The sequence below is a fragment of the Hipposideros armiger genome, unplaced genomic scaffold (genome assembly GCF_001890085.2).
Source record: "Hipposideros armiger isolate ML-2016 unplaced genomic scaffold, ASM189008v1 scaffold_51, whole genome shotgun sequence".
In the NCBI taxonomy this organism is placed as follows: domain Eukaryota; kingdom Metazoa; phylum Chordata; class Mammalia; order Chiroptera; family Hipposideridae; genus Hipposideros; species Hipposideros armiger.
This window is the reverse complement of record NW_017731401.1, coordinates 3,165,053-3,189,573: the sequence shown is the minus strand read 5'-3', so window position 1 is coordinate 3,189,573 and position 24,521 is coordinate 3,165,053. Positions and strand designations below refer to the sequence as shown.

The following is a 24,521-nucleotide window of genomic DNA, read 5'->3' as shown; positions in this document are numbered from 1 at the left end:
TTGGTGAGATGCCTATTACATTCTTTGGCCAATTTTTAAAATCGAGTTGTTTGTTTGATTTCCCAGGGTATAGAATTGTAGGATGGTAGTTTTTTTCTCTAAATACTTTAAATCATTTGCTCCATGCTCTTCTTGCTTGCATGGTTACCCATTCTGAGGGGAATTCAATATAATTCTTACCTTTGTTCCTGTATTGGTATGGTGTTTGTTCCTCTGGATTTCTTTAGGATTTTTTCTTTATTTTTGAAAAATAAAGGTTATTTATTTTGAAAATGACATGTGTATTTAGTTTGAAAATGACAGGCCTAGGTATAGTTTTTCTTTGTTTGTTTTTGTTTGGGGCTTTTGTTTTTGTTTTGGCATTTATCCTGCTGGGTGTTCTCAGAGTTTCCTGAACCTATGGTTTGGTGTCTGACATTAATTTGGAGGAAATTCTCAGTCATTATTGCTTCAAACATTTCTTCTGTTCCTTTCTCTTTCTTTTCCTTGTGGTATTCCCACAAGAGGATATGTATGTTATACCTTGGGTGGTTGTCCCAAAGTCCTTGGGTGGTTGTCCCAAAGTCCTTGGGTATTGTACCCTGTGATTTTCAGTCTTCGTTCTCTTAGTTTTTCAGTTTTGTAGGTTTCTATCAGGATATCCTCAAGCGCAGAGGTTTTTTTTCCCTCAGCTGCGTCCGGTCTACTAAAACAAGCCCATCAAAGGCAGTCTTCATTTCTATAACAGGGTTTTTGATCTTTAGCATTTCTTTTCGGTTCATTCTTAAGATTTCCATCTCTCTGCTTACACCGACCAACTTTTTTTTGCATGTGATCTACTTTATCCATTAGCGCTCCTAGCATATTAGTCAAAGTTATTTTAAATTCCCAGTCTGATAATTCCAACATCCCTAACACATCTGGTTCTGGATGCTTGTTGTCTCTTCAAATTGTGTTGTTGGTTTTTGGTTTTTTTGCCTTTTGGAATGCCTTGCAATTTTTTGTTGATAGCTGGACATGATAGACCAGGGAAATTGAACTGCTGTCAACAGGCCTTTAGTACTGTGGTGGGGGAAGGGCAGTGCTCTCTAACCCTGTGATTACATCTCAGTCTTTTAGGGAGCCCAAGTTTTCTCAGTTTTTTCTCCCCCTCAGGATACTGTTACCTAATCAGACCAGAGAATATGAGGGAAATAAAAAAAAGAAGTCTTTTTAGAAGGTAAAATTAAGAACTGATAGTGATCACGTTCATTTTGAGATCGACACAGGAGCCAATGTAGATTATCAAATGGTCTAACCAACTAGATGGCAGTGCCAGGAACAAAGATAAGGAACAGAGAAAAAAGAAAGCGTTCTGAAATATGTCTCTCCTTCTTTGTTTTGCTGTGCTGTGTTTTGCTTTGCTTTTTCAATAAAAAAAAAAAATTTAATCCTTGCTATGTCCGAAACAATTAGGCAGGGTCTCCGCCAAATTCCTAACTATCTTGCCAAGGCTCTGAGGACAAAGATACGTTAATGCTTCTAGAAACCTGTAAAGAGGAGTTTGGGCATAGACTCACCTGCACAGAGTTATAATTTCCCGCGGGACAGCACTATGGGAGTAGGGAGTTTGAGAAATCTAACTATAAGACCAAGTCAGTGCAATGGAGAAGGTGAGGGGGGGGAAGCAGAAAGGTCAAGTTCTAATCCTGCGTTAGCTGACAATAACTGCCCTTTTCCCCCAGTATTATTGAGAAATAATTGACACATCACTGTATAAATTTAAGGAGTACAGCATGATGGTTTGATTTACATATACTGTGAAGTGATTACCAGAGCAGGTTTAGTTAACATCCATCATCTCATATAGATTGAATAACAAAAGGAATACATATTTCTACTTGTGATGATAACTCTTAGGTTTTACTCTCTCAACAAGTTTCCTAGATATCAGTAGTGTTAACTATATCACAATGCTGTACATTACATCCCTAGTACTTATTATCTTATAACTGGAAGTTTGTACCTTTTGACCACCTCCCTCCAACTACCCCTCCCCCACCTCCTGCCTTAGTAACCTCAAATCTGCTCTCTTTACCATGAGATTGGTGATTTTTGTTTTTGTTTTTTTAAGATTCTACATATAAGTAAGATCATGCAGTATTTGTTTTTCTCTGTCTGACTTATTTCACTTAGCATAATGCTCCCCAGGTCCATCCATGTTGTCACAAATGGTAGGATTTCCTCATTTTTTTGACTGAATAATATTTCATTTTATTTATATATATATATAAATAAATTTATATATATATATCACAACTTCTTTTAAGTACTAGATAGTTTATTGACATGATTTAATCTTCAATTTCATGATTCCATAATTTTTAAAATTTATTATGGTTCATATACAATATTATATTAGTTTCAGGTGTACAACATAGTGATTCAACATTTATATACTTTACAAAGTGATCACCACAATAAGTCTAGTAACCATCTGTCACTGTAGATAGTTATTACGATATTATTGACTATATTCCTTATGCTGTACATTACATCCTTTGACTTATAACTGGAAATGTGTACTTCTTAATACCGCCTCCCCTCTGGCAACCATCAGTTTCTTTCTTGTATCTATGAATTTGTTTCTGTTTTGTTGTGTTTGTTTTGTTTTTTAGATTCCACATATAAGTGAAATCATATGGCATTTGTCTTTCTCTATCCAACTTATTTCACTTAATATGCTCAGGTCCAACCATGTTGTCACAAATGACAAGATTTTATTCTTTTTTATGCATCAGTAATATTCCATTGTATATGTAGATCACAACTTCTTTATCCATTTATCTATCGATGGACACCTAGGTTGCTTCCATATCTTAGCTATTGTAAACAATGCTGCAATGAACATAGGAGTACATATATCTTTTCAAGTTAATGTTTTGGATTTCTTCAGATAAATATCCAGCAGTGGAATTAATGGGTTGTATGTTAGTTCTATTTTCAATTTTTTTGAGGAATCCCCATTTTCCTTAGTGGCTGCACCAATCTGCAATCCCACCAACATTGCACCAGGATTTCCTTTTCTCCACATCCTCGCGAACATTTGTTATTTGTTAACTTATTGATGATAGCCATTCTGACCAGAGTGAGGTGGTATCTCATTGTAGTTTTGATTTGCATTTCCCTAAGGATTAGTGATGTTGAGCATCTTTTCATATGTCTATTGGCCATTTGTATGTCCTCTTTGGAGGAATATCTATTCAGGTCCTCTGCCCATTTTTCAATTGGACTATTTGGATTTTGGGTGTTAATTTGTATGAGTTTTTTTTATATACATATGTATATATTTTGGATATATACTAACCTCTTATTGAATGTATCATTTGTAAATATCTTCTCCCCTTCAGTAGGTTGTCTTTTAACCTTGTGATGATCCTTCGCTGTGCAAAAACTTTTTAGTTTGATGTAGTCTCATTTGTTTATTTTTGCTTTTGTTGTTTTTCCTTTGGTGCCTGCTTCAAAAATTCATTGCCAAGACCCGTGTCAGGGAGCTTACCACCTATATTTTATGAGAGAAGTTTTATGGTGCCAGGTCTTACATTTAAGTCTTTAATTCATTTTGAGTTAATTGTTGTGTATGGTGTAAGATAGTAGTCAAGATTTATTCTTTTGCATGTGGCTGTCCAGTTTTCCCATTACCATTTATTGAATAGATTACTCTTTCCCCATTGTATATTCTTGGTTCCACTGTCATAAATTTATTGATCACATATGTGTGGGTTTATTTCTGTGCACTCTATCCTGTTCTATTGATCTATATATCTCTTTTTATGCCACTACCATACTGTCATGATTACTATAGCTTTGTAATATAGTTTGAAATCAGGGAGCATAATCACTCCAGCTTTGTTCTTCCTCAATATTGCCTTGGCTATTCAAAGTCTCTGTTGTTCCATACAATTATTAAGATTGTTCTATTTCTGTAAAAACTGCCACTGGGATTTCGATAGGGATTACACTGAATATGTAGATTGCTTTGAGTAGAAGGGACATTTTAACAATATTAATTCTTCTTATCCACAAAATATCTTTCCATTTATTTGTATCTTCTCCAACTTCTTTTATTAATGTCTTATAGTTTTCAATACATGAATCTTTCAGATCCTTGGTTAAATTTATTCCTATTTTATTTATTTATTTATCTATTTATTTATCTATTTTGGTGCATGTAAAGAGGATTGTGTTCTCAAATTCTCTTTCTGATAGTTCATTATTCATGTATAAAAATATAACAGGATTTTGTGTATTGATTTTTATCCTGCAACCTAACTAAAATTGTTTATTAGTTCTAACTCTTTTTGATAGAGTCTTTAGGGTTCTCTCTCTATAATATTATGTCATCTGCAAATAGTGACAGTTTTACTTCTTCCTTTACAATTTGAATGCCTGTTATTTCATCCCTAACTGCTCTGGCTAGGATTTTCAATACTACGTTGAATAAAAGTGGTGAGGGTAGGCATCTTTTTCTTGTTCCTGATTTAAGACGAAAAGCTTTCAGCTTTCACTCTTGAGCATGATGTTAGCTGTGGGTTTGTCATAATATGGCTGTATTATATTGAGGTACGTTCCCTCTATATTAACTTTATTTAGTTTTTCAATCATAAATGGATGTTGAATTTTGTCAAATGCTTTTTCTGCATTTGTTGAGGTGATCATATGATTTTTATCCTTGGTTGTGTTAATGTGATGAATCACATTAATTGTTTTACAGATATTGCACCACATTTTTATCCTTGGTAAAAATCCCACTTGATTATGGTGTATTCTTTTTTAATGTATTGTTGAAATTGGCTTTTCTTATTTCTTGAGGTAGGTATTTATTGCTATGAATTTCCCTCTTAGAACTGCTTTTGCTGTATCCCATAAATTTTGGTATGTTATGTTTCCATTTTCCATCTCAAGATACTTTGTATTTCTCTTTTGATTTCTTTGTTGGCCCATTGGTTGTTCAGTAGCATGTTATTTAATCTTCACATATTTTGTGAATTTTTCAGTTTTCTTCATGTAATTAATTTCTATTTTCATACCATTGTTTTCTGAAAAGATGTTTGATATTATTTCAACCTTAAATTCATTAAGACTTGTTTTGTGGCCTAACATATGATCTATCTTGGATAATGTTCCATATGCATTTGAGAAGAATGTGTCTTCTGTTGCTTCTGGATGGAATGTTCTATTGGGTCGTCAGGAAAGTCATGACGTATTTTTCTATGCTTTTCAATGCAAAAATGCATCATGACTTTCCCGACGACCCAATATAAATATCTGTTCACTTAATCTGGTCTAACATGTCATGTAAGTCTGATGTTTTCTTATTGATATTTTCTCTGGATGATGTATCCATTGATGTAGGTCAGGTATTAAAGTTCCTTACTATTATAGTACTGCTGTCTATTTTTCCCTTTACATCTGGTAATATTTTCTTTATATATTTAGGTTCTCCTGTGTTGGGTGCATAAATATGTACAAATGTTATATTGTTGGATTGACCCCTTTATCATTATGTGATGCCCTTCTTTGTCTCTTATTACAGTTTCTGTTTTGAAGTCGTTTTTCCTGATATATGTATAGCTAGTACAGCTGTTTTTGGTTTCCCTTTGCATGGAACATCCTTTCTGTGTATGTTCTCACATCTAAAGTGAGTCTCTTGTAGGCAGCATATACATGGATCTTGGGTATGTTTTGTGTTTTTAAATATATTTAGTTATTCTATGTCTTAATTAAAAAATTTAGTCCATTTATGTTAAAGTAATTATTGATAGGTATGCAATTATTGGGTTTCAGCTGTTTGTATAATTGTTCCTGTCTTTCTTCTTCTCTTGCTCTCTTCCTTTGATGACTTTCCTTAATGGTATACTTATATTTACTTGTCTTTATCTTTTGTGTGTTTACTATAGGTTTTTGCTTTGAGGTTACCATAAGGCTTACATAAAACAACCTGTATTTATAACAGCCTATTTTGAGTTTATAACTTAAGTTTGGCCTGACTGACTGTAAACCTCCACATCTTGACTACCCCACACACACACTTTTTATGTTTTTGATGTCACATTTTACATCTTTTTATCTTGTGTATCCCATAACTGATTATTGTAGTCGTAGTTATTTTTAATACTTTTGTCTTTTAGCCTCCATACTAACTTTATAAGTGATTAATCCACTATGTTTACTACATATTTACTTTTACCAATGAGATTTATACTTCCATATGTGTTCTTGTTACTAACTAGCACCTTTCTTTTCAATTGAAAGAAGTACCTTTAACATTTCTTGTAATGCTAGTTTAGTTGTGTTGAACTCTAGCTTTTTGCTTGTATGAAAAACTCTGTCTTTCACTTGAGTAATCACTTTGCTGGACATAGTACTTTTGGATGGAAGTTATTTTGCTTTCAGCGTTTTGAATATATTGTGTCACTCCCTTCTGGCCTACAAAGTTTCTGCTGACAAAAAATTTGCTGTTAGTTTTATGGGAGTTCTCTGCTATGTAACAAGTTATTTTTGTTATGGTACTTTTAAGATTCTCTTTTTGTCTTTAACTTTTGTCATTTATATATAATGTGTCTTAGTGTAGATCTCTTTGGGTTCCTCTTGTTTGGAACTCTCTAGGCTTCCAGGATCTGAATCTCATTCAATCTTGCCCTAACTCTTGGTTGTCTCTCAAACCATTTTGATTGTCCAAGCAACTATTTTATTTTTAATCACTCTCTGTTTTTGAGAGTGTGCCAAGACCTGTCTGTGTCTCAGTCAGCACCTAGATTCAGGCTGATATGAAGCCAGACTCCCAGGTAGCAACTTTTACAGTAGGCAAATATATACAGTCCTGTGGGTCCACAAATGTAAGACCTCCTGGCCACAGGACCAGGCAAGATGGAGGTGTCCCCTCGGTGACAGTTGCATAAATCAGGGCTCCAGGTGTGTAAACTCCTTTCTTGGGGATACCAGCAAGCTGTAGTGAGACAGAAGAGAGCAAAAATGGAATCTGCCAGCTTCTATTCCCTGAGGAGCAGCTTTGTAGGCCTCTGGATGTGTGCTAACTTGCTCCTGAGGCTGATGGCCCAGTACAAGCAAGTAGGCCTCTTCCAGAGAAATAAAGGCTAGGGTTGTATTTCGGTCTACAGTCAGTGCAGTGCCCTGGAGGCGGTGGCCTGCCTAGAACTATCTCTACAATTGTTACAGTCCCTTGGGACCCAGGGATGTAAGGACCCCCACCCACCAGAGACAGGAGTTGAAGGAGTGTCCTTGGTCAGCAGCCACAGAAATCAGGACACCAGATATAAAAACTGGGGTACCAGACATGTGTAAGAGCCACCTTCCAAGAGGAGCTTGTGCTCTGATGCATGGCAGAGGGAAAGAAGGACTTGCCTTCTGAGGTCTTTGGAAAGGTTTGCAGTCAGCCTTTAGATGTGCATTTAATTAGAAGCCTGACACTCAGGCTGCAGATATGATCATCTTATAGGCCTCTTTCACAAGAAGACTTAGCCCCTAGGACTGTTTCCTCTTGCTGTTCACTAGGGGTGGTAGCTGTTTAAGAACTCTTTCTCCATTGGACACAGTCCTGTTGGACCCACAAGTGTAAAACCCCACTGGTCACCAGAGCCAGACAATGTAAAGTGTCCCCTGGCAACAGCTGCAAAAAGCAGGGTGCCAGACAGGGGTATAAACTCCCTCCTGGGAGATAACCAGTGAATGAAGCAAGACAGAGGGAGAACACAAACGTTGTGTCCACTGACTTTTCCATTCCCTGAGAGCATGTCATGGGCCTCTAGATGTGTGCCAGACCAGAAGCCTGCGCCTCAGGCGAAAGCTCCTGCACAAGTGAGTAGGCCTCTTTCTCAGAAGGACCGGAGGTGTGTTTCAGTCTGTGCAGTGCCCTGGGGTTTGTAGTCTCCCAAGAACTGTCTATCTGATTGTTATTATCCCTTGGGATCCAGGAATGCAAGCATCCCTGGCCTCCTGAGCCTGGTGATAATGAGGCATCCCCTAGACTGAAACTGCAAAACCCAAGGCACCAAACATATGTAAAACCTTGCCTCCAACAGATACTGGTGCTGTGGAGTGTAGCAGAGGGAAAGTGCAAAGATGACATCTGCCAAGGAACACAAAAAGATGGCACCCAGCAGTTTTAGCAAAGTAGAGGAAGAGTGTGTGTGAAAGTGGCACCCAGCAATGTCTCCATCCCCAGAGAGTATCCCATCAGGCCCTGAGCCTCCAGCCAATGCATTAAGATTAGCAAATGAATCTCTTTCACATAAAGCCTGGGTGGTTTTCAAAAGCTGCTTCTGCGCTGGGCCTTGGGCGAGTGAATGTGTGTGTGAGCCCTTTAAGAGGTGTTTATCAGTTTGTTACAGCAATTTACGTCTTGTGGACATAAGCCCTATTGGTTTTCAAAGCCAGATGTTTTGGGGGCTCATCTCTCAGGTTCAGCTCTTAAAAGCTGGAGTGCCTGATGTGGGGAGGGGGGACGGACCCTTCACTCCTCAGGGTTCCTCCGGATTGTGGGCTTCTGCAGCGGGGATGGGGCTTATGGCAAGACGGTGTCTCAGACTCTGCTCCGCCTTGGTGTGGCCCTTTTCTCATTTGCTGATGTGAAGGAGCTAGCTGCTTGGCTGGTTTTCAGGGATTTTTCAGAGAAAATTGTTCCATAGATAGCTGTAGATGCAGTATGTCTGTAGGAGTCGTCCAGCTCAGGTTCTTCCTAGGTCACTGTCTGGGACTGCCCTCCCTCCTTTCTAATGCATATCATTCATTTATTTTCTTGCTGTGCTTCATTCTTTGAAAACCTCCAAGACAACGCTGTATAATAATGCTAGTAGCCTAGCACCCGACTGTACATCAGATTGTTTTCATATTTCACCATTTAGAATGCTATTTGCTATTGTTTTCTGATAACTAGCCTTTATACTTTTACTGTTTTAGTTTACTGATATAATAGTTTATGCTGATATGGTTTCTAATACTGGACCATGTGAGCATTCTCAAAATATTGGATAAAAATTTCACTCGAAGCACATTTCATAATATCCCTCTCTCCCCTCTTGAAAAAGCCTAAATAATAAGCAATGGGAGTAACATAAGGAAAAATCTGAGTGGACTATTAAGTTCCTATCGTTAGTCATTTATGGATAAATATATTTTTTCAAATATATTTGTTGCGTGCTTACTACGTACCATACTCTATGTTCTAATGTGTGTGTGCGTGCGTGTTAACCTCCTTAATTCTTTGTGGGTGATACATACAACTCCATTTTACTGATGAGGAAACAGACCTAAAGACATTCATGCTTTTCCTAAAGTCCCACAACTAAGTAGTGGTAGAATCAGATTTAAACCTGAGCTCTTCACAACTATATTACAATGTTTCTCATGAGAGCATTAGAGAAGACCCAGAAAGAAGAGAAGCTTCAGGATGGCAGACAAATCTCATTACTATTTATTTAGTCTCAAAATTCTACTGACATGACAGTAAACATTTGTAAAAGGGAAGAAATCCAAAATAATATATAGAGCAGACGGTAAGGCCCAAGTATTTCAGAAATTCTGACAACTATCTAGAAGACAGGAAGCAGGGGACCTCAGAGTACAGGAAGTCACAGACCAAGCAGGGTCCTTTAGACCAGCCCAGCCCCAGAAAGGACACCAAGCTGTGAGACGTTAGGTACAGAGTGGGACTGGGTAGCTGACAAAATTCAGTTTTACATAAAGGGATGTCTGTGGGCAGTTGGTCCAGGTGGCTCTTACCATTAGTTTCCCCGTCTCAGCAGCGATTGGTGAGTGCCAATCGCAGTACCTGTACATGTGAACAGAGGGGTGCTTTTTAAAGAAACTGGACTGTGAAGCATGCGTGACATGGGATCAGGCTCCAAACATGGGAACTGGCACCTAGATTATGTCGTCTTTGTCAGTTGGCAGCAGGGAAGACAAGGCAAGGTAATCCAGGCAAAGGGTGTAACTTTAAGTTGAGCAAAGGTATGAAGGAGGCAAGGAACCGCACGGTGCCTGAGGGAAATATTTGATTGCCTCGGAGGGTAAAGGTCAGTCCTAGGTGTGACAGGCATTGAGGCCCGAGGTGCCAACAGTAACCAGATCTGGAGCTTGTATTTTCCCTGTAGGCAAAGGAAGCCATGGGGCATGTAGTGCAAGAAGGTCATTGTTTGGCAGTTGTGTAGCGAGAGGACTTGGGGCTGAATGCTCTCTGGGTATCATGACGCAGCGGTTCCCAGCGCGTGGCTGGGGAGGCAGCATCGGGACCTGGGAACTCAGGAGAAATACAAATTATTGGGCCCCGCTCCAACCTTCTGAACCACAACCTCCGAAGGTGAGGCCCAGCAGTTTTAATAAGCCCTCCAGGTGATTATGATGCACACTCATTTAAAAAAACACTCTTCTAAGGAATACCCCTTATGTCGCGACACTTCATCTCTTCTATGAACCTTTCCTGCCCCAGTCATGTAGAATGGATCATATCCTCCATTTTCACCCCCTCTGTCCCTTGTATTTCTCATACAGTAGAGTTTTATGGTGCTTCCTTATGTCAGTTTTCTCGTGGTAACCAGAACACTTCTTTATATGAGTTACTCCCTCTCGCCTGCCTTTGTAGCCCTAGTGGGAAGGACCTAGTGAAAAAGCAAAATGAACATTGGGATCTGAGTGGTACCTTACCAAGAAGCTCTCTGCATTATAAAAATTAACAGGCATCTCTGCAGAACATTCCGAGTGCAGAATGCTGAGTGTCGTATTTTGATCTCAGTGATCCTTATATAAGGGGACAATTAGTGTTAAAGGAGCCCTATTTTTGAGGCAATCCAAACCATACCAAGCCCTAAACTAACATCTGAGGAGAAAGCCTTTCTATGGTATGTACACATACTTCTGCTCTTCCCTTTGTTTTTCCTTCCTCTTCCTCATGCAATAAGATTCCTTCTTTGATCATTTCCTTTACGTCAGGTATAGAATTAATTGGTTGACAGGTTTTTTTAAAACACTTGAAAAATTTGCTAATTCCTTTTGATCTTCATGGTTTCAGATGAGAATCTACTGTCATTAGAATTGGGTGGGGTTCCTCTATAGGTAGTATGCCATTTCATTGTCTGCATTCAGGATTTTTTTTTTCATTTTCATTACTGTTAAGACATTTATTCATGATGTATCTAGGTGTTGGTTTTTTATTTTTTGTTTTTTTTTCTCTTTGTGGTTTGCTAAGCTTCTTACATCCTATGTTTATGTCTTTTGTCAAATTTGACAATGTTTTTAGCTTTTGCCCACATTTTAATTGCATTGATTTCTTATTCAATTGAATCTTAAGAGCTCTTTGCATATTTTGGATACCAGTCTTCTATCAGATACATGTTTTACAAATATTTCCTTCTAGTCTATGGCTTGTTATTTTCATTCTCTTGGGAGATATTTTTTAAAAGACACCAAATTAACTTCTAGAGATTAAAACTACAATGTCTGAGATTGAAAACCACACTGAATTGGATTGACAGCAAATTAAACCATGCAGAAGAAAACATAAGTAAATGTCAAGATATAGCAATGGAAAATATTCAAAATAAGACATAGGAAAAGTAATTAAAAGGTAAGCAGAATATCAGTAATCTTCAAGTGGCTTAACTGTACATGTAGCCCTAGCTGGAATGCTTAATAAATTAGTTTGCTGAGCGAATGAACACAAAAATACCAATTAGGAGGCATTTGTAGTAGTCCAATCATAGATAAAGAGGAAATGAGATCTTGAACCAAAAGGGTAGTGGGAAGGGACCTGAGAGATATCTAGGAAATAAAATGGGTAGAATGCTAATAAGAGCTAGTAATTATATAGCACTTACTATGTACCAGGCAGTTTCAAGTGTTTTATAAGTATTCCTTTAATCCTAACAATAACCCCTGAGGTAGCTACTATTTTTATCCCTGTGTTATAGAAGATGAGGCCAAGTAGTTTACCCAAGTCAAACAGCTAATATTCAGCCAATATTTAAACACAGGTAAAGTCTGGCAGCAGAATCCTTGTTGTTTATGTTATTCTGCCCCCAAACTTGTGCTAAGATTTCCAACCTGAGTGGCTGGGTAAACGGGGTGCCATCCACAAAGACATGGAGGCAGGAAAAACCGGGGAAGATGCTGCGTTCAGCATTAGATATGCTGGTTGAGATACCTTTGTGGGGTATCCAGCAAGTGGTTTGATATAATCATCTGAAAAAACAGGTTATGGAGTGGACGAGGTATAGATTTAGAAATCAACAACATGTAAACCATGAGAATGGAGGAGATGATCCAGAGAGGACTGTGTATAATAAAAAGACGTGGACTGAAGGCCCTAGTGAAGACTATTTCAGGGAAACTAAGACGCAATGGCCTCACACGTATAAGGAAATCCCAGAAGACAGTAGTGTCCTAGAAGCCAAGTCAACAGGTAGCTAATGGAGGGAGTGACCAACAGTATTGGTATCAATGAGTTCAAGTAACAAAAAGACTAGAGACCATTTTGCCACCTCAGACTTCACTGAAATCTGCTATGATCACCAATAGAGGGATGAAAGCCAGAGTAGAATAGGTTAAGAAGTGAAAAGGCAAAAAATTGGGAAAGCAAAACTAATTCTCTATAGATTGCATTTTGTGGAAGAGGCAGTAAAAAAAATTCAAATCTTTTAGATGAGACTTCAGCGTATTTGAGTCCAGCAGATGGAACCAGTAGAAATGGTGGTAAAACAAAATGAAAGAGATGGAGGACCAACTTAACCAAAACCTGAGAGTTGGTCTTGAGCTGAAGGACAACTCAATCTATGAGATGAGGATTAGAATGGGTATGAGATTTTTAGGTGCAAGGACAGGAATACGGCCTTAATTGTATGGGTGAAATGAGTCTGCTGGGTAAGATAGGTAAGGATGTGTTACACTTAAAAGACTTAGGAATGGGAGAGGGAGCATATCTAAATGCAATTAAAGGACAAGTAATGTTATGAATAAGCCATTTATAAAATCAATCAGATCAAGATTGTTAGATAAAGACAGAAGGCTAGGAGGGACCAAAAGAAAATGGTGGAAAATACAGGTTGCAGGACTAAGATCAAATAGTGAGGACAGAACTTGATGGATAGATTGTAGGTAGAGTAGGATATTGGAGTTTAAGTTCTAACAGCTTTGGATGAAAATATCCAAGCTGTAGCCTGCAGAGTGGCTGGGTGAAATAGTAAGGATGAAAGCTGATGAAAGCAAGAATCATGGGGTTGGGTTATTAAATAAGGCTATCTATATAAGTACATGTCAGAAAAGATCTAAATTGCTGGCACTCTTAGGGAGACTGCTGTATTTGCTTGGAAAAATACACTTGGAACGGGAAAGGGAAAAAATGATTGAGGTAGATGATGCATGTCTCATGGCCCTGGGTGCCACAGCTTAAAAAGTGGGTAAAAACATCTGATTGTTACTCTGGGAGGGGTGGTGGCTGTAGAGGGCAGGGAAGAAAGAAAAGACAGAGGGAGGAGGGGGAGGAGTCAGACACGGGCAGCGAGTGGAGGGAGAGCTTAAGAGGAGCGCAGTGACAGGCTGGTTAACAAAATAAGTAGGAATATCTGATTTTGAGTTGTGAAGTGTGCAATGTGACCTAACGCCTCTACTCCCTGGCCCACTTCCCCCTCCCCCCAACAAAGGATCACTCCGCAGCTCAACTGAGCTTACTATTCTCACCAGTGCCTTGTGAACAAGTGCTCAGCTGTTAGGTGTGACCACATGGTTTCTTGCCCAGCAAAATGTGATCAGAAGTGGTCAATGTCATTGTCAGGAGAAAACACTAGGGCAGTCTCTACTCACTTTCCCTGTCACAGCAACTGACAACATTCCAAATGGTAGCTTGGTCATTCTGGGTCCGTGAAATGGGAAGCAGACCCCCACGCGACTCACAATAGACATGTATAGCAATAAGTTGTTCTAAACGACCTATTTTGGGGACTTTGTATTGCAGGATGTAATAGTATAGAATTCCAATATTCTATTATCAATTGCTGTCCTGTCAATTTTATCTCAAACATCCTGACTTCCACTCCCAAACTACACTTGTTCAGCATACCATTCCCTCACCTGTATTATCCTAGTAATGTCCTAATCAGCCCGTCTTGCCTTCCTACCTGAACTGCAGCTAATCTTTCAAAAGTACAAATCTGATCACGACTGCCTTTAAGCCTTTCTATGGCTTGCCATCATCCCTGAAATTAAATCCTGTTTACAAGGCCCCCTATCATCTGCCCTTCCCCGCCTCTCACTACTCTCCTTATATTCCAAACTAGGGCCATACTCAGCTTCTGAGTACAAGGTGACTTCCTGTCTCCGTGCTTCTGCCAATTCTGTTTTCACTCCAGAGTACATGATCTCCTTTGCTCAGGCTTGACTGGCTCCCCAGACCAGGAATCCATGCCACAAATCACGCAGAATCATATATTTCCCTGTTACACTACTTATCTAGTGCGTTTTCCCAACACTGGCCATGATATCAAGTACATAGTACTAGAGTAGGAGGTACCAAGGGAAGGAAAAAGGTAATTAATAGCTTCGAGTTTGATGATCCATTTCCAAGAATGGAGGCATGGTGATAGGTTTGATTGTCAGCCTTGACATGTAGAGCTGAGCCCCTGCTGTGCTAGTACAGATCAGTGGGGACCCTCACCTGAGCAGCCACACGTGGTCATCTATCTGATAACACTTGATTGTACTTCAGAGGACAGTTAATGCAGAAGCAAATTTCTAAATCTTTTAAATGTAGATTTTGAAGACTGATTTTCAAGGTTTCCAAACTCAGCATTCTGGACTTATTCAAACTGCTGACCAATCAGCGTCATTAATATTTCAGTAACATCATGTAAAAGGAAAAAAACTTATTTTTGCTTATCCCAATTCTCCCAAATGGGACTGAAATGGTTTAGGAGCTTGAAAGACGGCTCACTCGCTTGTTACAAAGCCTAGGCAATCTGTGCTAGTTTCGCTGCCATGTGCCTGCCACCATCAGTCTTTAAAATCCCATGTGTGGGCATCAAGATTCATAAAGCAGCCTTTTATTTTATTCAAAAATCAACTAACCCTAGAAAAGTAGCATGAATCTGCTAGAGTCAGCTTAACTTTAATAGTTGCCTTCGAAGTTCAAATATATATTGTTTAAGAATTACACAAAACATCACTATTTGGCATGTCTTTAAACATTATAGCTCAATAGTAAATTACCCGTACTAGTTCAAGCAAGTTAAGACAAACTTTTCTTGGAGTGTAAATGAATCATTTTGAAAACCCATTTACTCTTTTCCTAAGAATTCAAGTAAAACAAACCAGTTGCTCATGGCTACTGTTCCTAAACTTTTTAATATAGTACACTGATTCCAAAGCACCCAAAATGCATCATACGCCCCTGTATAGTAGCAGTCCCTTCATACTCGTATTTCCATTAAGGATGCAGATAGCACTTTTTAGCCATAAAACAGTATGTTGAAGGATTTCTTAAGGACCATTCATTTAATTCACAGGAGGTAATATAATAGTATATAGAGTATGAACCTTTCTTCATCAAATCATGATAGTTCTAATTGGTGGAAGAAAAGAGGGTGATTAGAAGCACTACTTAAATTTAGTTAGGAAGACAAAGAACTGACACTTAAGAATGTCTGAAAACTTCTACTGCACAAGTGCATCTCAGTTGTCTACAGCTTCTAGAAACAAGAAAAATTTTTCTCCAAGACAGTGGTTTTCGATTGAGGAAATTCTGTACTCCACCCCACCCTCCCCTGGGACATTTGGGAATAATAGCTGGAGACAATTTTGGTGTCAAAATTGGGGTTGGTGGTGTCACTGCCGGTATCCAAGTGGGTAGAGGCCAGGGAAGCGAATACCTCTCAGTGTAAAAGGCAGCACCTCATGACCAAATTATCCAGTGCAAACTGTTAATAGTGCCAAGGTTGAGAGATCCTGATCTAAAAAGAACATAGGTTTTTCTATTAAAGTATCAATTCTGGAGGAAAGCATTGATTTTTACTTCTAGAATAAGGAACCAGGAGTTTATTTCCAGACCTTTTAGGCTAACTTAGTTTATGGATGGTAACGATTCCAAGCAAGATGCACATTTGTCTTTTAAAAATACTCAAAGATTACAGTAAGCTACCATCACACACATTTAAGCTGCCCTTACCTAAGTAAGCAGTGGGCTTATATGAAAAGTAAAATGTCTGTGAAACATGTAAAACAGCTTTTCAGAGTTAATAGGATTATTACAGGATATTAAAACATGAGGTTATCATGGTATTATACATTAACCAGTTCTGGAATACAATTCTTGACTTTTTGTGTGTGAGAGAGCATTCTCAAATAAAATCACTCCATGTGCATCAACCATTAAGTTACTGATAATGGCTAAATACACTAATTCCAATACTCCCTAATCCAGAAAGAATTACAGTTCACAGAATACAAGCTCTTTCTCTTCTAAGACCTAAGTGAAACAATTCAATTTGACAGAATCACCACTGATAATCATTTAAGATCAGAACAAAAAGGTATGAAGCGATCAGGGTATTAAGACTCCCTCTACTAAAAATCATTCTGAAACCTGATACACATTGACATTACAGGGTCTAACAAAATAACATTACCTGCAATATTCCCCTCAGTAGTTTTAACTGAAGTTGGTTTTTATGATGTCCAATGAAAAACTAATCCTGTTTTTGAATTTAGAGCTAACTTTCTAAGTTAGAGTAAAAACATATCGCTGATAGATCTTGCCCTAAATTACACTCCAAGTGTTCTTTCTAGTACTAACAGGAAAATAAAGCAACTTACTGTATTGTAAAGAAAAAACATGTGATTTCAGTGTGCATCTTTCTTAATGGCCTTATCTGGTGAGCTTCTGGCAGCTTGCCAGCAAATACTTCCGTGGTGTTCCATTTTTGCAACTAAAGGTATCAAAGGAGTTTCCTTTAATTAACTGGAAGTCAGTTAAAACCAGAATAGCCTTTTTCCAAACAGTAAAATGAACTGTTACTGTACTGTCCATTTTCTATTCCACAGATTAAATAAGCTTTCAAAGGTAGATAGGAATCTTGGGTGGCAGTGGTTTGAAAATGAGGATTCAATTTAAGATAGAGCTAGAATCCAAATATTTGCTGACATTTTTAAGATCTTGAATACCAGAACATTAAATTTATCTAGATGCTGGCAGTTAATTTTAACCATTTAAATTTTTGGTGAAATTTAATGTGGGAGAAATGTTTCACTTTTTAAATTGTATTACTACACACTTTGTCAGGTGCTAAATATAGTTTACAAGGCCTATTAACCATTTAATTGAATTTTTCAATGGCTGAGGATTTTGTATATTTCATTATTTTGAACTACAATCATACCGATATAATCATATTCATACGTCTGAGACTAAGCTGGATATGAAGGTATCAGAACATCCCTTAGAATTGGTTAAATTAGATATGCCCATGTTATTTATCATTTACCCAACAAAAGTTAAAAAAAATTACTGGTTTGGTTATTTAATTATGATTACATAAAAATTATATATTCAAACATTTGAGGAAGTCATCATACTCCAACCTTTTTTTGAATTCCCAAGAATTAAGAAGTTTAGATGTCATTAATGAATATATGACCACCATTTAAAAAATTATTCAGTGCTATTGATTTTATAAATAAATATTTAGACCTTGTCATTTTATCAAATTTCCTTTCTGCCTTAGTTTCATAAAAGAATCTAACCTCAAAACACATTGTTTTGTACACCTGAAATTAAAAAACAAAACAAACCAAAAAAACCACAACCCCATATTGAGCTTTCTTTAAAAAGAAGTCAGGTAGATCTAAACAATTTAAACATCCTCAAGAAAATCGGCAGACAGCTGTTTTCTTACTATTAACTTTTAGATCTTCTGAAGAACCTACATATGTAGAAATGCTAAACAGAACTTCCTACTGCTACTCAACAGACCAGTAAGCAGGAATGGCCGACTGTGACTGCCTCACACCCTGTAACTTCCACCCCAGTATCAGGACATCACCACTAGATGCATGGCGTCCATCAGAATGACTTAGCATTTAAAACTTCAGTCTTCTGTTAGTAATTTTATGTATCTGAATATACATTATATATAGGTATATATACATAAAAACTATTATCTACTACTAGAAAGAGCAAACTATGTCTTTTTGTATTAAGACAGAATTTCAACTGTATTAAAATAAAATAGCCATTTTGCAAAACCAAAAAAAAAGGCATCTTGGAAGATTAAAAAAAAAGACCAATCCAATACATGAAAAGTATTTGAATATAACTTCAGATAATTAACTAAGACATTCATACAATATATGCATGTCAGTCTCCTATTTGGTCCTATAACCTGCAGTATTCTTAATTACTGTGGAACCATATAACCAAATATTTAAAATATATCCACAACATGTATACCACGGTATAATGTATAGTACATAATATACTAAGATTTCAAAATAAATTTCTATTAGTTTTATGCAAATTATGGTATATTATTGCCTGCCACATTTTGAAATGGCACCAACTTCATGTAATGTTCTGTGTCAATGTACTAGTCAAAATCCTTACTGGTAATGTCTTATGCATTATCATCTGAACATTCAAAATCAAGCTGTTAATCTAATAACCACAGTATATTATCCATTGAAATCACTGCATATTTGGATGTTTAAGCAGGTTAAGTAATACAGCAGGAAAAGTATTTCTAATTCACAGTTTCAAAAATTAAGTGTGCAGTTTTCAAATGTCTGATTGCTTAAAACTGGTCACTACATGTAACAACTGCCTCCTTCAATACATGTAAACTATGTTTGCACAGCATTGGGAGATGTCTTTATTTCAGAAATTAGTTCTGACTGTTACAGGAGCACCACAAATTTGAAGGAAGAGACTACAGTGTGAAATGAGTTCACTGAAGGTTATGTTAAATAAAGTCTTAAGTACGATTAAGGTACTGCAAAGCCGTTTTGCCCGGCACAGACCCCTTTAAATCAGGAAAAGCAGTCAATGCTTACCAAATACAATATGTAAATTAGATCTACAAGAAAGGGGTAGGACTCTAACTCAACTAAAAGAAAATACTATTAGCCTGTGATAGCCGGCCTCAGAATGTTCATAAAAATAAAACTTTAAAACACACACAGTATTTGTATCCTTTGATAAGGGATGTAGAGATCCAAAGGGAATGAAAGAAAAAGTGGGCTGTAAGAATTTAATTTCTAAGTGGAAACACACACACACACACACACACACACACACACACACACACACACACACAAACACACCAAACGGGTAACTGAGAAAAACTGAGTACTTAAATATTCAAATTTTAAATGTCTAAGAAAATGTATAATAGAAAAACGTGGCAAATTGTTGTGATTTGATTTGCTGAAAACCTCTGTAAATTCACACTGGAGTTAAGAAAACCAGTTTCAAAAATTTCTCTTCTCTCACTCTCTCTCTCCACATGTTTTCTGTGCAAAAATAAATATCTGCAAATTGCACTAATACAATACTTATTTTAACTTTTGTATTATGAATAATCTGCACATGCTGCTTTACAGACAATACATATTTGTAAACTTGCTCATGCAAAATTAGTGTGCGCAACAGGGATAGTGTTAATCCCCATATTTTAAAATAATGACACCTTATTATCTTTTTTATACTGCCAAACCCTCTGAAGTGTAACAAATCTTACAGATATTATCTGCCAACTAAAAATCAAGTTATGTTGCTGAAACCAAAAGTTATACAAGAAAAAGAAACATGGTTTTTGTCTTGCAGAATTTTTGATTTTTAAATAAGAGAAATTTTATAAAAGAAAGAAATTCATGGTCACAAAATTTTAACATTTTAATCCTAAACATTACAGGGCAAATAGATCCTGGACCCTATCTCCACATTCCATAAACCCTAACTTTTAGTTTCCATTTTAAATGTTGCCCTAACCACTAAAACATTAGTGGTTTTACAACCTCTGGATTATGGAAATACATATTTCTGAAATAAATGTTACAAAAACAAAAATGGAAGAAAGCCAAACTGTCTCCATGAAGGAAAAAAAAGTGGAACATTTTGAAGCTTTTAGACACTTCTCTTTCCATGTCTGATGATTAACCTGTCAATTCAGTGCATCATATGGTCAATGTAATGGTCCCCATGGTGAACAAACATCTAACTAGTGTCCATTGATTCCAAGTTAGTGGAAGATGAATCTTTTTGGATACTTTCAAAGATGGCTGCCAGCTCAGGGTTAGAACTGATCTGTGACTGGAATTCACTCATCAGTGGACTCTTCTCTGCTTCTGGAATGGTCAGCAGTGCTGCAACTGCTCTCATGGCAGATCGCTTTAGTTCATCTTGCTTTTCAAACTCCTGCTTTACTGAGTTTGCCTTTACCTGTAACATTGAGTAAATTTATATTATATGCTATATGAACAAAATTTAAGCACGTAGAAATTTCTGGTAAATAAAGCTACTTTTTCATAGTCCAAAAGTTACATTATATTTTAAGCATAGTAGTTTCTAAGCTTTTTAGCAGTAGTTTGTCTCCTTCTCTTTTAAGGGAATATCTTACACAAAGCCCATTATAGAGACAGAAAATCCAGAGCTATTACGGATGAAAAGAGTGGGGCTTATCTGCCTAGCAAGTCCTACTTTGGCCTCCACAAAGAAAACTGTTCCTCTAAAAATGCAGTTCATTCATTATTATTAAATACATCATGGACTGACACCTCTGTGCCTTAATTCATGTAATCATTTTTATATGAAAAGCCCTGTTTCACCTTCTGAATTTAAAAGTATTTCTGACTTTTCAATCCATTTTAAATGCCATCACTTGCAGATGCAGTCTTCTGATTCCCACCCACAGACCTCCACCAGAGTTAAACAATTCCCCTTTTGTGGACCTATCACACTTTATCCCATATTAGTGCTTCAAGATATTTATCATATTGCTATAATAAAAACTTTTAAGAATAGCATTTAATAGTGCTAAGTTTTCTAAAATATCCACATTTAACAGGTTGACTTTTAAAACCAACTGTCTATATGGTGTTATCCATGGTTAAATTAGGAAAAGTACATATAGAGTTAACTAGGAATCCTGACCACACCAAGTCTGGCCCAAGCTGATGTCTACCAACGATTACCTTAGTTGTACATGTGGCCCGTAATGGCTCCACAAGTCGGTCCAACCTCTGCAGTACTGCACTTGGACAAAGGGTGGAGAGTCTCACCAACATTAAAAATGTCAGCATCTATACGAACAAAAAAAGATTAAAGAAAGATAAAATTTAGACTTTGCATTATTTCCTAAAGACAAAATCCAAATTCTAACAAAGCTTTTAAAAGGAAAATGACTAGCACACACCATATAAAGTTTCATTTTAATGTAATTTGCCATTTGGACTCTCACAGAGCCGTCTCAAACCTTATCTGAGGAATTTTAGTTACAAGTACAAGAAAGACCTTACTCATAATGTGGTCTAGTATATAGATAGAACTAGAAAAGTGGTTCTCAATCCTGGTCATACATTAGAACTAGGGAGCTTAGAAATATACCCATTCTTCTGCCCTGTTCCCAGAGATTTTCTTAACCTGTCAGGACAGGGCCATAGATTTATTGGGTTGTTGGAAAAGTCATGACGTATTTTTTTCTGTTTTTCATTGCAAAAATGCGTCATGACTTTTCCGACAACCCAACAGTATTTTTTAGAAAGCTCATGTGCAGCAAAATGGAAAACCACTGAAGAAAATAATTGCTGGAAAAAAGTTTTATAAGTTTCTACTGTTTTAGCATTTTTCTATTGTTTTAGGATTTTCCTAAAAACAAACCAAAATTCCCAAAGACTGGTTAAGATTAATCCATATAAAACCTAGCAACCCATAATCTTTTTTTCTCATGGGCTATAAACTATAGAATTGAGGACTCTTTTTAATGGGTTCTGGGGGGGGAGTCAGGCTACTGCCACACACAGAAACCTAAGAGGTGGCGTTCTGAAAGTCTATCTGAATTACTGCTTTACTGCCATTTTGCCTGCTTGACCAAAGGCCTTGGATGCAAACGTAAAGAAAAAAAAACAATGCACTTATTTTTTATTTTTCAAATCACCTTTTCATAGTTCACATTTAAAACAGACATGAGCAAATAGGAAAACAAAGAGCAGTTATGAGCAAAATTCATGCTTTAAACCAAAAAAGTGGTATGGTTTCTCTCTATTTGCTTCTAACAGATTACTTTTGAGTATCTGAAAACAGTTCTTCCATGTTACCCTTTAACAAAACTCTTGATATTAAATCCAGTATATTAGATTGGAAAAAAACAAACCCTCATTCGGGTAACATGGTTATCATGCAGAACAGTCCTACAGACAGCCAAAGAGAATTAGCCAAGACAATCATAGGAAACTGAAAAATCCTCCATGGGCAGTAACTGCAGTACAACTATTAAGACAGGCCAAAAAGATTACAGATTATACTTTACATAGCAGAACCTGCCTGGATTCTTCTTTGGAGGGAAAGGATATAGGGACTAATCAATCTGGCACAGGGAATTTCTTAGAATTTTCCACCCACTTAGACTTCCTCCTCCAATGAAAAGGTTTCTGAAGTTTTCCTGTGTGTCAACTGATGTTACAACTGCATCACTATTACTTCTGCAAATTATAGTTTATAACACTTATTAAAATCATGACAAGCAAACCAATTTTTCTCACTTAATACACAAAAGTACATTACAAGGGTAAGTCACTGTAGCTAAGTATTCTTCTGAAACATTCTATAAGCAGGCACAATCATCTTACCTTAATATCATAATGGTCCTTCAAACCATCTTCAACATGATTTAGAAATTCAAAGATATCTAGTCTATCAAGACAACTGTCTAGAAGTGTGTACATACACTCAAAAGCTGCCTTTCTAATATCCAGGCCGTCATCCACTGTATGCTTAAATGGACCCATTTCTACCTGTTGAAACAAAAAAAGAATGTGTGGATATATTTAAGAGCAAAAGACGAGCTTAGAGAAAGTGTAATGTAACTAGCTTACCTCTCTTATAAGCTCCTTTCTAACTTTCGTTTCATTGTAAAGATGTGGAAGAACAGTATCTAGAAGATCCCTTATTAAAGATGGCTTATTGTGTGCTGCTGAATTGAATGTGACCAAGGCTACTCTTCTTACATTCAAATCTGGATCTTCCAACGTTTTTAGGAAATCACCTGAAAAATTATAAGAGAAGCAACAAGCTTAAAATAAGATATGCATTGTATTTTTTTCTGAATTGACAATTATTATTGTTGGTATTATTGTTACTTCTTCAATGCATGTCACAGAAGAACATGATGAAATACTAAATGAACTATAGTTTCATTTTGGTAGCAGGTAAACTGTCATGTCCCAGTGTGAGAGGATTTGACAGCACCTATAATACAGGGGGTATGGAGTAAAGTCCAAAAAGTTCCCTGATTACTTTTATAGTTTATAAAAAGGTGGGTTCCACAGAGAAGTGATGGAGCCAGCAGGCACAGAACTAAATGATTTAAATGATTTGTCATTAAACTTAAATGATTGTCCTTAAGAGTTCAAGATTAGTACTTACAAAAGCAACCAAAACAGAATTTTAAAAACTGAGTTCAAACTTCAGATAAACAGGGTGAGGACAGATCCAGTGCTAGATAAAGATGGAATACTGTTAACAAGTACACAATTTATCAAATGATAGAGAGAAGTATGCCTCCAAAGCCCTATTTTTATTTGTATCTTTATTAACAAGAAATATATGACTTGGTAAGAGGATAAGGGTACAAAACGAGGAAACAGAAACCTAACATAGGACAAAAAGCTAAAGGAAACATCTAGCCACTTTAAACCAGGAATGTCTGATTGTTCTTGCAAATGCAGGGAAGAAATTATAGTGCAAAGATCTTTGGAGTCATACAGATGGTGATCCAGACAGCTTCACTTGTCAATTGTATGACTTTTGGCGAAAGCCTCAGTTTCCCAGTTTATAAAATGAGAATTATAAATCTTTTAGGGCTACTGAGCAGAATAAATACCATTTTATTGTTGAACACAGTGTCTGGTACACATCTGGTATTCATCATTACACAATTTCAACCTTACCATTAGCAATCTTTCAGAATACACAGGGTAAAAATAGAAGGGCCAGAAGACTTAAATGTACCACAACGGCAATTTGAAAAAATGGGAGGAAAGAAATACTTCAGATACCACAGGTTGGTAAACTCAAAGTTGACCAACCAGCAAAGTCCTGATTACAAAAAATGCTTAGGAGATAGCTTGGGTTCAAAAATAATTTAAACGTACCAGACTAAATCTCCTCAACCCCCTGTTTGCTTAGAGTTACTAAGACGGTAAATTAGAATATTAATTAGAATAAACATGATTTCAGTAAAGCATCTAAAATATTGCTGTTATTATGGATAATGGTGACAAGGACTAGGATC

General features: G+C 36.9%; 1 protein-coding gene across 1 annotated transcript in view; it reads right to left on the bottom strand.

Annotated features, from left to right (window-relative positions):
- Nucleotides 1–16,041: 16,041 nt before the first annotated feature.
- Nucleotides 16,042–24,521, bottom strand: part of CAND1 (cullin associated and neddylation dissociated 1) — a 47,551-nt gene continuing 39,071 nt past the window's right edge. Inside the window, exons 12-15 of the mRNA XM_019640534.1 lie at nucleotides 23,104–23,273; nucleotides 22,858–23,022; nucleotides 21,205–21,312; nucleotides 16,042–20,452 (exon numbers count right to left, since the gene is read on the bottom strand). Coding sequence (XP_019496079.1) covers nucleotides 20,228–20,452; nucleotides 21,205–21,312; nucleotides 22,858–23,022; nucleotides 23,104–23,273 — 668 coding nt within the window. The 3' untranslated portion in view covers nucleotides 16,042–20,227. The remainder of the gene's footprint in view (nucleotides 20,453–21,204; nucleotides 21,313–22,857; nucleotides 23,023–23,103; nucleotides 23,274–24,521) is intronic.